This window comes from Solea senegalensis, linkage group LG1, assembly GCF_019176455.1.
Source record: "Solea senegalensis isolate Sse05_10M linkage group LG1, IFAPA_SoseM_1, whole genome shotgun sequence".
Classification (NCBI taxonomy): Eukaryota; Metazoa; Chordata; class Actinopteri; order Pleuronectiformes; family Soleidae; genus Solea; species Solea senegalensis.
Window position 1 is genome coordinate 23,398,600 of NC_058021.1, and position 15,860 is coordinate 23,414,459.

A 15,860-nucleotide genomic window follows, 5' to 3' on the forward strand; every position below is an offset into this window, starting at 1 on the left:
TACCTCACATTAACGCAGACAAATCGGGGAGCGACGTCACTCACTTCCGGTTCCGACCTCAGACTTTCGTCGTAAATAGAACGTAGCATGGAAACTCGGAAATTCCGACTACAACTGTGATGCAAAAACGTACGTAGTTTTCCAGTTATAAAATCAATAATCCATGTTGAAGACTCAAGATTTGAGATTTGCCTGGCGCCGTGTCAGTATTAGGGGTCAACTTCAACCAACTTCACAAGGGTTTCCACTCACGTGTGCCCTCTTTTTTGTCTCTTTTCCTCCGAATGTCAACATCATTTTACAAAATGAAGAAGAAAAAGAGCTGAAACAGGTGACGTAATACATCCAGTGAGAAGTAGAAGAAGCTAATTTCTTTTTACAACCAGTGGAGTTGCCCCCTGGTGGCCAACGGCTACTTTCATTTTTCACACTAAGACAAAATCTGAGTTTTCCAGAGACATAGAGTCACAGCCCCACTCCCAAAAAAACAACTCGACATGGAAACATTCAAACACTACAAATGTTTTTATTTCCATTTTTCACCTCTTTTCCTCGAGTCACATCACAGATTATATAATCCACAACCCCCTTTTCTTTAATCTGAGAGACGAAGCTGGGGCGTCACACGTAAACACGTAAGACACCAAAATACACCAAAGAGCCGCGGTTTCACAAAGGCTTAGGTTTGAGATGGCTGACGTTACGTGATCACGTGACCGAGAGCATGAAAACTAACGACAATTTAAAAATCTTACTAAAAACGAACATTCAGTTAAAACCGGTGAGTCGTGAAAGTGGCTCATGTCAGACAAAACTGAACGTGGTGAAACTTAACGCAATTAAGAAAACGAAAGATAGCACACGCGAGCACTCTCTCACACACAGTACAACGTCAATAATACTTTTTAACGTTGTTTTGGAAAATTAATATGCGATTAAACTTCTACTTTGCGTTCATGAACAATAACGGAAAACAATGTTTTTTTGTGCAGGATGACGATGTCACGGACGTTAAAAAGGCAAATGATACAGCTGCAGGTGAAATCAAAAGTATATTTTTGTATATTTTGCGTTTTATATCGTACGACGGAGTTCAACAAGAGAAGTCACAAAGTCAACGAAAAAAAACAGTCAATGTTAACGTAAGCAATGTCGGCACATCTGGAAATGTAAAGACAGCTGAGGATGGACAGAGTTGGACAAAGTCTCGATTACATCTTGAAATTACATGTCACTGTTATCTTAGCATTAGCATCAAGTCAGAAGTCGCATCTTGAATTGAAAGCAAATGAAGCAACTGCTCACTGTCCCACAACAAAGGTCCTCAGAGTACAGTTGAGGACAAATCACTACGAACAAAGTTAGCTTAGCATTAGCCCTGGGTAAGTCGTTGTATCTCACTCTCCCACAACAAAGTCCACTGGGACAGCCGAGGACCGAAGCTGAGGGACAGGAAGTGAGTAAAGAAGTTGGACGTCTTCAGAAATATGCGTCTCTATAAACAGTTAGCTTAGCATTAGCTCCTGGTAAGAAAACGCAGCTCAAGTAACTTTTTAATAACTTGAAAAAATGGCCTCGCATCAAAGCATTCACGTTCATTCTTATGTTGGAAGAATGTCAGCGCTGAGTGACTTTTGCGATTGTTCAAATATTTAAACCGAAGACAGAAAACTTGGTGACGCTGTGCGAGCAGAACGGATCTAAACCTAAACAACGACACACAATCATGTTTATTCATTGCGTTAATGACGCAAATGAAGTCTTTGTCGTAAATGCATGCGGCGCACATTCAGTTAATACATAGATTTGTATCACACACACCTCTCCCTTGCACTTGAATGCAGCTTTGGCTGAGTGTTTTAATGGCAGTGGCAGAGCAGGTGACAGTGAATGCATCACGAGAACCACGACAGACGTGACACTGACAGAGTCCACGCAAACCACTTTCAGCTTCTAACCACTAACGGGCTTTGCGATAAACTTCAATCTAATATGTTTTTTTAAAATGATTAATAGAAACAATCCTGTTACAATCCACAGTGTGGAATACTTTAGGAATACTTTTTTTATATAGCGTGGTTGTATGAGGCTTTATTTTGCTGTTTGACAGCATTTTCTACACTCCCTGCACCAAACTTCATAGAGAAAATCAGTGATTTTACATCAGACACACAGGAGTTGTTGATCCACTGCTGCCTCCATCACTAAGTTCACATATCTTATTTTGTGAATGCGGCGTTTAAAATTCAACATTTGCAATAATGACACAAAGTGACCACACAAGGCAGCAGTAGACCAGCAGCTCCTTTGTCCCCGCCAGCTAAAATCACTAATTTTCTCTATGGACTTTGGTGTGGGAGAGTGAGTAAACATGTTTTTAAAATATCATTAGATTTGTGTATAATTTAATTTAATTTAATTTAATTTAATATTGAGTTAATATCCCATATTATCAACAAAGCACAACTCTGTTCTGTACTGCGAGGACGAGAACTTGAAGGTTATTCGTAAATAGAAGAAATAAATGTAAGCCTTTCTGCAATTTTTGTTTTGATTTGAAAACTTCATTAATTGTCCATGTGTCCCCTGTTTTCGCTGTGATGGTTCTCAGCAGCAGGGGGCACTCAGTGCTCATTAAACGACGCTTAACTATCCCTTTAACCATTGGTAGAACACAGTAAAGAAAAAGTTTCTTTTTTTTGCGGTTTCGAGAAATGAGATTTAATTATTTACAAGATAAAAGTGACTTTTAATCATTTTTTATTATTTTAACCACAAAAGAAGCAGATTACTTTAGTTCCAACATCAGTTTTTGTCAAGAAAAAACTAGCTATTCATAATTTAAAGTCACATGTTGAACAATCTCACAAACAACAAGGGCCGCAACGACTAATCGGTTATTAACCGATTACTAAATTAACTGTCACCTATTTAAGTGGTTTTTTTAAAATAATTTTCTGTGATTTTTCAGCTTCTTAAATGTGAATATTTTCACATTTCTTTGTTCCATAAAACAGAGAAATTATTCAACACTGAATCATTTTGGTTTGTGTATTAACATGTAAAAAAGTAAAGACAGAAAACAAAAAAAACAGCATGAATTCTGAGATTAATGTCAGAATTCTAACTTTCTTAATTTAATATCAGAATTTCCGACTTTCTTTATGTAACCTCAGAATTCTGACTTTCTGAATTTAGTCTCAGAATTCCGACTTTCTTAATATAGTCAGAATTCCAACTTTAACATAATCTCAGAATTCCGATTTAATCTAATCTCAAAATTCCAATTTAATCTCAGATTTTCTTAATTAAATCTCAAAATTCTGATTTTCTTAAAATTCCAATTTTCTTAATTTAATCTCAGAATTCCAATTTTCTGAATTTAATTTCATAATTCCAAAAGTTCTTAGAATTCCAATTTCATGCGGTTTTCTTCTTTATTTTTTGAACTGCGGCCGTCACACTCTTCCGTAGGTTTGTGGACAAAACTGATCAACATTTCCAAACATATTGACAGTTTTTGAACCAAACGATGAATCGAGTGATTAACATCAGATTAACAGAAACAAAACAGCTACTTGCAATTTTTGTTTTGTGTTTTTTTTTTTAAAAAGGTGCATTAATCACTTCTACATTCTTAAAGAAGCAGAATGACAAAGAGCCGAGTATCGTAATTATTATTATTATTATTTTACTGATGTCTACAGATATGAAGCTGTGTATTTCATGAGCCACTGAATCATTTGTTTTACTGAAACTCTGAAGGAAAAAGTAGCTAAAGAGTTTTTTTTCTTTACATTCTGTAGAGAAGATGAACTTCTGAAAAAGACAAAAGAAGGAAAGTTTGGTTTAAAAGCATCAGTGTGACCTTCTCTGTTTCTAAATAAAGAAGAATATTTGTCAGCTTAAAGCAGCACCTCATACTTTTTCTGATAAATTTTTCACTTCTTGGACCAGGTTTGTTTGTTTGTGACAGAAATCACTGTGTTCTGTGAAAGTGATTCAGAGGAGTGGTTCCCAAAGTCTGGGTCGGGGCCCACACAAGGGTCATGGGAGATTCTCTTTGGGTCTGTCCAACAAATTGAGCAGAATTCCCTCCAGTGTATTAGTTCAGATTCATGAATTTGGAAATTATTTGTTTACCAATTGAAAATGATTACAGATGCGGCTTTAAATTAAACGACTTTCTGAGTGATTCCACTTATGATGAGTTTGTCAATCCCAGTAGAGAAGGTTCTGGAAACACGGCGATGGACGTGTTTGTCAATCCTGGACGTCAGAGAGCATCGAGCATCACAGTGGACGACACATGAGGGTTTAACACGTGGTGAATTTACCTGAACTGGATAAAACTAAACCTGCAGTCTGTAGACGTTTGACACTGGAAACATGAACTCTGGGTGGAGGAGGAGGAGGAGGAGGAGGAGCAGATCATTTCTCCTGCAGCAGAGCAGGAACGTTGATGTTCCAGCCGATGGCCTGTCGGTCGAAGCCGCAGGTGAAAAGGTTACAGGAGACGTTGTCTTCACACCAGACAGAGCAGCAGACCATCCTCCTGTGACCCTGAACACACCACACACACTGTTACCGTCCTACTGTGACCCTGAACACACTACCCACACACACACACACACACACACACACACACACTCTGTTACCAGCCTCCTGTGACCCTGAAAACACCATACACACACACACACACACTGTTACCATCCTCCTGTGTTTTTGAGCTGAAACAGGCTCCGCCTCCTCCTGCACACACTCACTTGTCTGTTGCTGAGCGGGAGTCGAGCGAGTCGCACACCGGACATGTCAAACAGCCGGACCTGCCGATTGTCGTGAGGAAGAGCGATGATTTTCTGGTTTGCCGACACACTGATCCTGAAGAGGAACTCAGGTTAAAACCACAGAGGAGGAGTTCTGTCTCAGGTGACGGGAGAGTTTTTTTTTTTTTACGTCTTTCCTCACCTGTTGACGGCAGAGTCGGTGCGGATGGTTGCAATGGGCGACCTCATGTTCTTCAGGTCCCACACTTTAACGGTGCGATCATCGCTCCCGGACACCACGTTGTCTCCCAATGTGAACACCGCCGACGTCACTGTCCTGTGGACGGATGGACGGCAGCATGGGATTAGTTTCATTCAACTTCAGTGGAAATCTAGGATAATAAAGTGTGTCGCCCCCACCTGTCATGAAACAGAACTACACATTATTAGTTGAGTCCATTGAATAAAAACATATATGTATACGTGTGTGTTGTCTCTTTAGCACCTTTTCTGTCATAAACACTGACCTTATCAAGACCAGTAGCCCTCATGGAAGCCAAAACCTGGTCCTAATGAAGCAGAACCTGGTGTCTGAGGAACTGGTTTAAGTAGCAAGTAAGCTGTGACAGTGACACAAACCTGTCTTCACGTCGTCACACCTTCAAGGCTTTACTTTCAGGGTCAGAACCTGATTTTAGGGCTAGGTTTAGGTTAAGGTGAGGTGAGTGTCGCACTGACTCTGTGTGTCCCTGGAACACGTTGACAGAGTGGATGGACGGGTCTCTGAAGTCCCACAGTCTGAAGGTGGTGTCCCTGGACGAGGTGACCACCAGACGCTGGGTCGGGTGTGTGCAGCAGTGGGTCAGCTCCTGGTCATGGCCTAAAACACACACCATACATGTGTGAACCACACTTGAACTAAAGTTTGAGAGAAAGCAAAAGTGGTGACTGAGGTATGAGCTCCCCCTGCAGCACGAACCAGCCTGACACATGCAGGACCTACACCGGATCAACAAGTCTTTAAGAACATGATCTCACTGTGAGACAGACGTCTGTAAACCACTCACTCTCTTGCGCATGTACAAGTATGTGAGTTTGGGAGAGTGAGTGGTTTACAAACATTAGTTTCCTGTTGTAAAGTGTGTCTCACATTGAGATAAAGACGTGAACGTGTTCTTAAAGACATCCTGGACTTAAACTGACGTAGATCTTATCAAGAAAGGGTTTTGTTTAGTGGCTAAAATATATTTTTATTTCAGATTATGCCTCTTTTTACACATTATTATTTACATAACGCTGCCTACATCATACCAGTGAGTGAGTGGACAAGCTCCGACGTCTCCACGTCATAAAGGTTGGCAGCTCGGTCCCAGGACGCCGTCACCACCTGTTTGCCTCCCACCAGCCAGTCGGCAGCGATCACGACACCCTGGTGGCTGCGCAGAGTCGTGGTTGCCAGGCGAACGGAGGGACAGTCGTTCGGACCCTCGACTTCGCCGTCCGCTTCGTCTTTGTCTGAGAAATCCACGTCGTCTTCGCAGGGCGTCTGCTGCTGCTGCCGTGAGACGGACATATAAGAGGGGAGTTACATCAAAGAGAAATAAACAATGTGAGCGTCCAGGGCTGTCCATGCTTACACTCACCTCAGCTACAGGTTGAGGAGTCGGCAGCTGCACCATGTACCTCCAGATGTGAGCCGTCTGGTCTCCAGAGGCTGATGACACGGGACGAGGAGACGATTAGAGACGATACACAACTACCATGACAACACATTGGATGTTGGATTCAGTACCTGTCAGAGCCATCTGTTCTGTGGGGTGGAACTTTATGGAGTTGACTGTGGACAAACAGTTCAGAGCTTTATTTACTTCACATGACAACAAACACTGAACTGTCCAGTTTCATTCCGACAAAAAAAAGGTCCTTATTAAAATATTAAGAGGGTTTAAAAATGACTGAATAACAAAAGATATGAAATCACAAACACAAGTGCAACATGTCTCTAAAGTTTTACCTGAACCTTGATGTCCCAGATACTTGAGGAGACACTTCCCCGTCTCAATGCTCCACAGCATCGCAGTGTGGTCTGTGGACCAAAGGAAGAGGAGCACTTTGTACAAACTCAAACCAGTGTAACACAGTGTAGCGTGGTGTAGTGTAGTGAATAATAAGAATTTCAGGAACAAACACAGTGTGACTTGCTGTGGCAGAGAACATGAGCGTCAAACCTGCAGACGCTGTGCCCAGCACCACTGGTTGTGTCCTGGTGATGCCGAGGTCCCAGATGCCATCTCTGTGGCCAACATACTCTCTGACCAGCTGACACACTGCTCTGGACGTGGTAGCTTTGAAGCTGGACACAATCTGTCACCGACATTAGAAGTCAAGTGAACGCACAAACACAAAAAAAAAAAAAACACGGCCGTGTCTTTAAGAGGGCTCCTACACACTCTATGTGTCATCATGGCGTCTTCATCAGGTCATGAAGATGGATTTTTCAGTATTTTAGAGTCCTCTGTGTGTGACACAGGTGAGAGAGCTACAAAATGTTAATACTATATTTTCACAGCTTTATCTCAACTGTTAAGACTTTTCTTAGAGGAAAATTAAATTTGCGTCACTAAAACCGCTCATTGCCCTGCACCAAAGTCCAGAAAGAAAATCCGTGATTTCAACATCACACACAAAGGAGTTGTTGATCCACTGCTGCCTCCATCACTAAGTTTGGATTTCTTATTTTGTAAAATTCAGTGTTTGAAATCGTTTGTTCAGATTGACCTCAGTGACACAAAGTGCCCACACGAGGCAGCAGAGGACCAGCAGCTCCTGTGTCCCCAAGAACTAAAATCACTGATTTTCTCTGTGGACTTTGGTGCAGGAGAATAAGTAGTTTATAGCAGCACATACATGCAGTCACCGGAATGCAACACACAGGCTGTAATATAAAATCAGCCCTGATTAAATCAAGTCAATTAATGAATGATCATTGTGAAGCCTTGGTGTGATTAGATTTTTGCAGCTGTGTAGGAGCCCTGCTGTGGTGGAGGGAGGAAGCAGGGTCACCAAGGGGCTGCTCAGCAGGGGTTCTTGTATCATATGCCAGCCCGGGACTAATAAGAAGCTTTGGCAGTGAACAGAGTTATTCATTTAAGTTCTGGGTTCAAGACCATGAACATCAGTGTTGGAGTTTTTCTGAGCAAATGAGTGCAGGGATCCACCAATGCTCTGTGTGCTTTAAAACAAACACCGTCAATGACCGTCAACCCAGATCTGGCATCAACAGACACATTAAAGGGATAGTTTGGTGTTTTTTTTAAGCGTGGTTATGAAAGATCTTAACCCTTGAACCTGAAGTGATTTTAGCCACTTAACAAATTACTCATCTAATAAAACCCACATCAGTTAAAGTCTTTCTACTCTTTCTAAATCTTTGCTACTCACTCTCCCACACCAAACCCCATAGAGAAAATCAATGATTTTAACATAACACAAACAGGAGTTGTTGATCCACTCACTAAATTCAAATCCGTTATTTTGTAAGTTTGGCATTTGAAAATCTTTGTTCAGATTGACCTCAGTAACACAAAGTGACCACACGAGGCAGCAGAGGACCAGCAGCTCCTGTGTCCCCGCCAGCTAAAATCACTGATTTTCTCTATGGACTTTGGTGTGGGAGAGAAACTTTAGTTTTTCTGTCTCATATGTTTCTAAGATATTATACACTCAAACTGGTTTAAATGTATTAGCTAAGTTTTTTGATGAGTGGATAAAATCAGTTTTTCCTTGCGTCACTACAGGCATCATCTCATACAACCACACAACACAAAAACCCTCAAAAGATCACTTTATGTATCAATACTGAATGTGCCAGGATCACTGTAAGTGCAAAAACCGCAAGTAAGAAAGAAATGTCTGGAAGAGGAGGCAAAAGATAAAAAGAATACTGAATCATAAATAAGAAGATTAATGAATCATCAGTGGTATCAGGTTGTGGTCGAGGAGTTTACATTAAAGATGGGGATGATACAAACTGGACTCTTGGTTCGTTTTGGACAGAGGCCGCTAAATAAATTCCAACTGAAAGGAAGCGGGAGAGCAGAGAGAGAGTGGTCGTCATTCATCTGAAGAAAAAATCAACGTCGGGGGCTACACCTTTGTATGTGTTTAAAACAAACAAAACACATCACATCAATAAATCATGGGGAAATCAAAAATAAAAGATGATGAAATTAACAGTTTCATGTGTAAGTGTGGAGGGAACCACAGTCGTGTTGGTTGTTAAAAAAGCAGCACAGTAGATTCTCTCAAGTCTGATTTATACTCTGACTCTACACGTCACGTTTAGTGTTAAATCCATCGCATTTCTATTGATAACTCTTTCTTATCCAAACAATGTCAAAGTCACCACTGCTCACACCTGCCCTGTTTGAAGTCCGTCAAGTGAAGTTCGTTAACTTGTATCTGAGGTTTGTCTGTAGAAAAATGATAGCGACTCCAAGCTTGTGACTACTTCCTGTCGCTCCAAAACTCAGTACCCAATCAGCAGGCAGCTTCATAAGCCCCACCCTTGGACAGAATCGCAAATGAAAAATCAAAATACTGACACAAATCTAATTCAATTTTGGTCCAATGTCAGACAGATGAAGATGAAACATTTGTGGCAATGTGGCAACAATGTGATGCCGTCTGCAACGCAAGAAAACGTGTGTTGAGCCGAAGGTTTCTGTATAAATCAGGCTTCAGAATCATGGAATTAACCAGGAAAATCAGACAAAGTATAAAAACGTAGCGCTGTTTACACTCATAAAGGTTTTCCTGGGATCAACAGTGACGTGTGTCTCTCCTGCCACAAAATGTTACCTTGAACTAAGAAGCGACGGCGTCTGGGAGAAAATAAGCTTTAGGAACAGTCAGAGCATCTAAATCAAGCTAACAAACCCAGCGTTTATTAATGAATGCTTTACAGTTTGCTCAGCTTCAGTGTGCAGTCTGTCGCAGTCACGGCAGGATTTGGCTGAGATTTGGCCGAGATTTAAATAAAAAGTGTTCATGTGTTACAGCTCAGATATGAACAGATCAGCATCATTTATTCTGAGCAGGACTGACCAGGACATGTATGACGGCTACCAGACTGCAAATCAGACACTTTAACTTAACACTTTTAGAGACATTTCAAATTAAAAGTCCTATATTTGTGCTTTGTTTTTGATAATAATAATAATTAGGCCATGGGATGGGTCAATGATTGGCAGAAACATTGATTTTTTTGATGCATTCTTATTTGGAAATTATTGTAAACATAATGGCCTTTAAAGGTTTAAAATTAAAACATATATTATTAATATTTGATATGTATATTTTAGGCTGAAGTAGCTTTAAAAGTCGGACTCATTTCAAGTGGAAAAAAAACATTTGTTCCACTAGGAACAAATGTGTCTTTTTAAAGAACTCTTAAGGGTTAATAAAATACTACAGCTTATTTTAAGGTTTAACTTAAAAACTTAAATTCAGCTTTCTGGCCTGTTTTTCCCTAATTTTAAAGCACATTCAAAATTTACTTTTTCTTAAAAGAACACTTAAGTCACCTAAAGAACATTTGACTTATTTCAACAAGGGCTGTGTTTGTTCTAATCAGTCGACCATTGACCTCTGATGTACATTTTGTAAATTACCAACCATAAAATAAAGTAGATAAATACACAAAAAGATACTGAAATAATCATAAATGTATGAGAAAGGAATATCATTATCTTACTCACAACTGTCCTCACACTTAAGGCCTGGTCTGTGTATTTATAAAATGTCATCTTAGGCTAAATGTGACACGAGCAGCAGACCACACACTGTGCTATAAAGAAGCGTCCGCTCTACTGCAGCAAACAAACGGTCCTCCATTTTAATCATGTCATTCATTAAAAAGTGCTTCAGTTTAAAAAAACAAGTGTACCAAGTATATGAGTGAGCGCCGACAGGAGGTGAAATAAATCAAAAACTTTAATATAACAGGAGCAACTGAATAAAAAGGGCTGTTAGTGAGATAAGGTTTGTGCTTTTATTATTATCTCACACAGAAACTGAGGCTACATCCACACTTCTACACTTTGTTCACAGCAACAGAAAACATCCAGACGAGCGTCCACACTGACAATCACGTGACCGCTGACTTACTCAAGAAGTTATGGATTTTTAGCTTGTTTAGTTTCAGGTCAAATGAGTCATAAACAGTCAGAGGAAATTCTACCAGATTAAAACTGGAAATTGGTTCAAGGTTGTTTTTTGACGTGATTGAGACACAGACACAAAGTTCAGTTTATGTGTGAATGACACTTAATGCTCCTTTCCCTAAACTGGTTTTTGACCAGGTCTACATTCATTTTACAAACTGGGACATTAAGATCAACTGAAAAGGTACGTGTGCTGCCTTATTTTGCTGTTTGACAAAAGTCCACTGATTTTAGCCAATTAACAATAGACTCACCACCATAAAATCCACTTCAGCTTAAACCTACTGTATCTTTTTAATGTGTTCTCGTCTTTATCTCACTGTTTTCTAGCGGAAAAACTGAGGGTTGTAAACCACTCACTCTCCCACACCAAAGCCCATGGCAGCCATATTGTCCTCGTCTCCATGGATATCATGGAAATCAAGAAATCACAGCGGATTCAGGTGAACGCAGGTAATAATTAGATTCTACTCGTTCAGACAGAATAGTTTCTAAATCTCTCAGTTTTGCTGCTAAAGAAAGAGTCGTGTGGATGTAGCCTTAAAGAATAAATAAAAAAATCCCAATCTCCTACATTTGAATGACCAAGTCTCTCGGGGAGGGAGGCTCGATGCCGTGGCCGACGCCCTGTTCATGCATAATTGGCACACAAGTGGTTGAGAAATCATCAGTGGAAACATTTACCCATGAGTCTCCGCCCCACAACTCCCAACCGGTTACACTGAAGTTGCGGGATCCAGTGACTCTGGCGTGGCAAGAGTTTGAACGCGGCTACGAGCAGAGACAAGGTGAGACAACAACATTCACTCCTTTCTTTCTTTCACAGAAACAAATGTCACTTCTTCATCTACACACACACAGTCACATTAGCGTCACTCTGAGATGGACGTACATAATAAAACGAACTTTCACATTTTAACACGTACGACAGAAACATCATTATTATACGTTTACCTTGCTTGTTGATGCTTTGTACGTCGTCTTCAGTTTCTGTGACAGCTGACTTGTGCTGTGACTCGCTGAAAAAAAACATGACCTTTTCAGCATTTCACTATTTAGAGTGCCTGCTCTGCAATGCACACCACTGACAACACGGCACATTTCCTCATACACATGAATGAGGAAATGTGCCGTGATCAGAACCCCGCACACTTTGGAGCCTCACAGTGTCGCTGTACGCTAACATAGAGACGTGGTTCCAACTTTAAACGGCTCAAAACAAACTCTTCTCCTGCACACAGTTTCCAACCTACACAGATCAGTTTCACATAAAAAATATTGCTATGGTTGTCTAACTGTGACTTGCAGTTTTTCTTAAAATCACCTAAAAGCACAGAGAGTTCTGCTCAAAGCTGCCATTGACTCAGTTTTTTTTTTAAAATGAAGACGAGAGTGATTTTAAAACTGTCATTTCTATGTCAATTCACAGCCATTTGTCACAGATATAAATGTGGGAGCTCCTGAAAGCCTCCTGATGCTCACACATCAAACATTCACTCTCTATCATCAACTGTTCTTGAAATATGACGACTTTAAAACATGTTGCTTTCTCTGTTTCTCAGTTAGAAACAGGCGTTTGAAGAGAGCGACGATGTCAACTCACCTTTTGTCTTCAGCGCTCCTTTGGCTAAATCCGCTCCGTCCACAGTCTGTCCCTCACCGGTCAAACGGTCGTTCAACGTTTCGATTTCTCTGCGTACTGTTAAATAAATTCAATAAATCGGAACATTAATTTATCAACAAATGCGACAACAGATTCAGAAAAGACGTTTTTTTTCAACCCTCGCTCATGACTAAATCTCTGTGCAAAGTCTGCTGCCAAAGTCACGATACGAAGTCGTGTTTGTGTAATAATTGATAATAAGAAAAGAAAAAGGGGGGCAGGATGACTCCAAGTTTTCCCCCTTAACTGCAAATCTGGATGCTAACTTTGTGGGCTTTTTTAAAAACGTGCTTTTATTGCGATATGTATATGTTCTCCGCAGCAGAACGAGGGAAGGTTTATCTGCTAAAAGTTGACAATGCTGTCTTAAATGCTGAGCATCTGGTTTAATGTCCGTACTCAGGGGGCACCAGGGGGCAGTCTCTGCTTGTTCCTGAGAAGATAAATGTGGTAAATGCACCATTCACTTACATTTTAGCGTGGTTATTTAAAGACCAGGACGGGAATGTGACATTTTCGTCACATTCTTGACAAAGACACTCGTCTACGACTTACACTCCAGGTTTTCAATGTAGAGGTTTTCAAACTCCCTCTCGATCTGCGTGAACAGGTCAAGCAGATTGTTCCTCAGAGGCAGAGGCAGTTTGGAATCCTGCAGAGAGACAGGCAGACAGACAGACAGAGCGAGAGAGACAGACAGACAGATAGACAGAGAGAAAGACAGACAGAGGGAGAGAGAGAGAAAGAGAACAGTGAACTCTGGAAACAGAACCACATCTAAATTTCCAAAACTTTAAGCCAGTTGATATTTAATCTACCTTAGACCTTGTGGGTCTGAACCGTATCAAAGGTAAATATAATTTTAATCCAGGAAGGATCCATGAGGGAAAACAAGTTACTATCAAACCTTAACTATGTCGAAACTCAACACAAGCTGTTTCTCAAACTACATTTGGGATTTGGGAAAACGACTGAGACTAAAACGCCTGAGACTTACCTCAACTTTCAAGAAAGACTCCAGATTATCAGAGGACTGTGGCCCAAAAAAAGTACCAGAGTGAGAAATAAACAACAACAACAACAAAAACTCCAGGTTCCCCTCTCAGTTAGACGTGGGCTCCTTTATGGACGACTACAGCCCTAAAGTCTTCAACTAAACACTTACAGACTAAAATCTGCTGCAGCTGAAGTCTAATAAACTGTAATCACATCGTTAAAGAGACTTTTCCAACAGGAAACTGGTTTGTAAACCACTCACTCTCCCACACAAAACCTCATAGAGAAATCAGTGATTTTAACATGAATGTAGCAGAATGTGGTTTTAACTGCAATTAAAAATAAAATCAGCTCAGACATGTCTTGCAGTAATCTTAACCAGGTTAATCTGGCAACGACATAAACAGACGGATGGGTGCATTAAAAATAATTGTTTTTTACGATTTACGACGAAAGAAGTGACGGTAACAACAATGACGTCACACACACACACACAGAGGAGCAGCTCTCTCAAGACACGAGGACAATCACCTGTCCCTCCAGCATGTCTCTTTGCAGGTTGGACCGCTCCTGCTCGGTGCTGTTGGTCCTGCGGATGGACAAGCTGTGAGACTTCCTCTTCTGCTTGACCTGACGGGCGGTGCCGCCGCTGCTACCGCTCTCCGCCGGCATCCCTCCTCCTCTTCCTCCACCTGGTGAAACAACACCTCACTGTGGAAGTGACAAACCACGGGAGAGAAGGTCAAGTGAGGGTCAGGAGAACAAATCCTGGCTGCAGTTAATCCTCTGGAAAAAAAACCCCACACATGATCAATAGCTCTACCCACTGGACAGAGCTGAAATGACAGCAGAAGTAAAGCCACTTTTCCATTATTCAGTTGTAGCTGGACTTGGCTCAGCTCTACTCAGTTTACTTCCGTTTTTCCATCAGTAATAGAACCTGGTACCTGGTGGGTTTTTTAGTTCCTGCTCTGATGAGGTTCAGCTGAGCCGATAAAATGTGATGTCAACAGACTGCAAGAGTCCTGAGCACGACGTCCGACACAAGAATCAAAACCCAACAATGTTCAACTCTAGATCAGTTCCAAAATCTCCTTATATTTCCAAAATCTTAATTGATTCAGTCCTACCTGGCAGCCTTAAAATCTTGTCCTTCAGATAACTAAATATGTTTTTGTTGTTTCAAATGTGTATTTGTAATCCGATAGAGTATTTAATGAAAGCACCAATTACTAATCACTAAACTGAGAAATCTGTCTGAAATTGTCTTAGAAGTTAATTGGTCCATAGAATGGCAAAAAAGGTAAAACAATTATTTATTTTTAATTGATGTCTTTGTTATATTAACCTAAAAATGTATTAACATCATCTGCCATAGATAATGACATTTATCCCGATAATTAGCGATATATTGTCTGATTTGAACCGTTTCCATGTGCAGTGACATTCTGCTGTCATTCACTCAGCGGCCACTTTATTAGATACACAGCACTCCTCAAAGTGGCCTGTGGAGCGTGGAATGACAGCTGTATCAGCCCCCGAATTAACAGAAAATGCCTGTTAATGCTTAATTATGGACATAAGTCCAGTAAATTGTTCCATTCTGTGTGAATAAAGATATAAATGTTTAAATAAAAACAGCTTTGTCCAGCCGTCAGTCACCGTTACTTCATCAGACGCTGATGTTAAAATACAATAAAAACACATTTAAGCTTCGTTATTTGACTAAAAACCTTCAGTGTAGTTTAACAATAAATATAAGAACGTATTAAAATGTGTTTACATGTGAGTGTCAACATTTTTAGAGCCGAGAAAAACACAGCGCGATGTTAAGCTAACGCCGTCACCGTTAGCTGCAGGTAGCAAGGCGTGCTAACGGACTAAAGGTTAAAGCAACCTGCCCACGCGCGATAGACCCACTCACCACAGGGTCCGCGGACACGGGCTTCTACTCCGCGGTTCTGCGGGGAGTGTCGTCGTTTTCCAGCGGCATCTTCGGCAGAAACACGGGCTTGTTTTTCCTCTTCACAATCCCCCCGTGACACTTGACGGAGCTCCGCTATGTGAGGAACGAGATAACGAAGCCAATTCCGGCCCCCGGGTTTTCACAATAAGAGTCAGGCTGTCCTTCCCAACCGAACCCCATTCAAAACACCTTACGTTTCTTGGATCGCCCGTTCATAGCGTGACTAACTAAACATTATTTTACAC

At 40.9% G+C, this 15,860-nt stretch overlaps 1 protein-coding gene across 5 annotated transcripts; it reads right to left on the bottom strand.

Annotated features, from left to right (window-relative positions):
* Positions 1 to 510: 510 nt before the first annotated feature.
* LOC122771079 (WD repeat-containing protein 37) lies at positions 511 to 15,719 on the bottom strand. Of its 5 annotated transcripts, none has more exons than XM_044028429.1 (15): positions 15,574 to 15,719; positions 14,181 to 14,360; positions 13,209 to 13,305; positions 12,594 to 12,689; positions 11,945 to 12,009; positions 11,675 to 11,761; positions 6,995 to 7,130; positions 6,781 to 6,852; positions 6,559 to 6,603; positions 6,410 to 6,480; positions 6,078 to 6,315; positions 5,505 to 5,646; positions 4,969 to 5,103; positions 4,767 to 4,881; positions 511 to 4,563 (listed from the first exon to the last, which is right to left on the bottom strand). In XM_044028429.1, exons 2-15 carry the CDS (start codon positions 14,319 to 14,321, stop codon positions 4,432 to 4,434), a joined length of 1,572 nt encoding a protein of 523 aa, XP_043884364.1. In that variant the 5' UTR covers positions 14,322 to 14,360; positions 15,574 to 15,719; the 3' UTR covers positions 511 to 4,431. The 5 variants fall into 5 exon arrangements, with proteins under 5 accessions (XP_043884364.1, XP_043884355.1, XP_043884347.1 ...); XM_044028420.1 differs by having other exon boundaries at positions 6,078 to 6,318; XM_044028412.1 differs by having other exon boundaries at positions 6,078 to 6,321.
* Between the last annotated feature and the right edge of the window lie 141 nt (positions 15,720 to 15,860).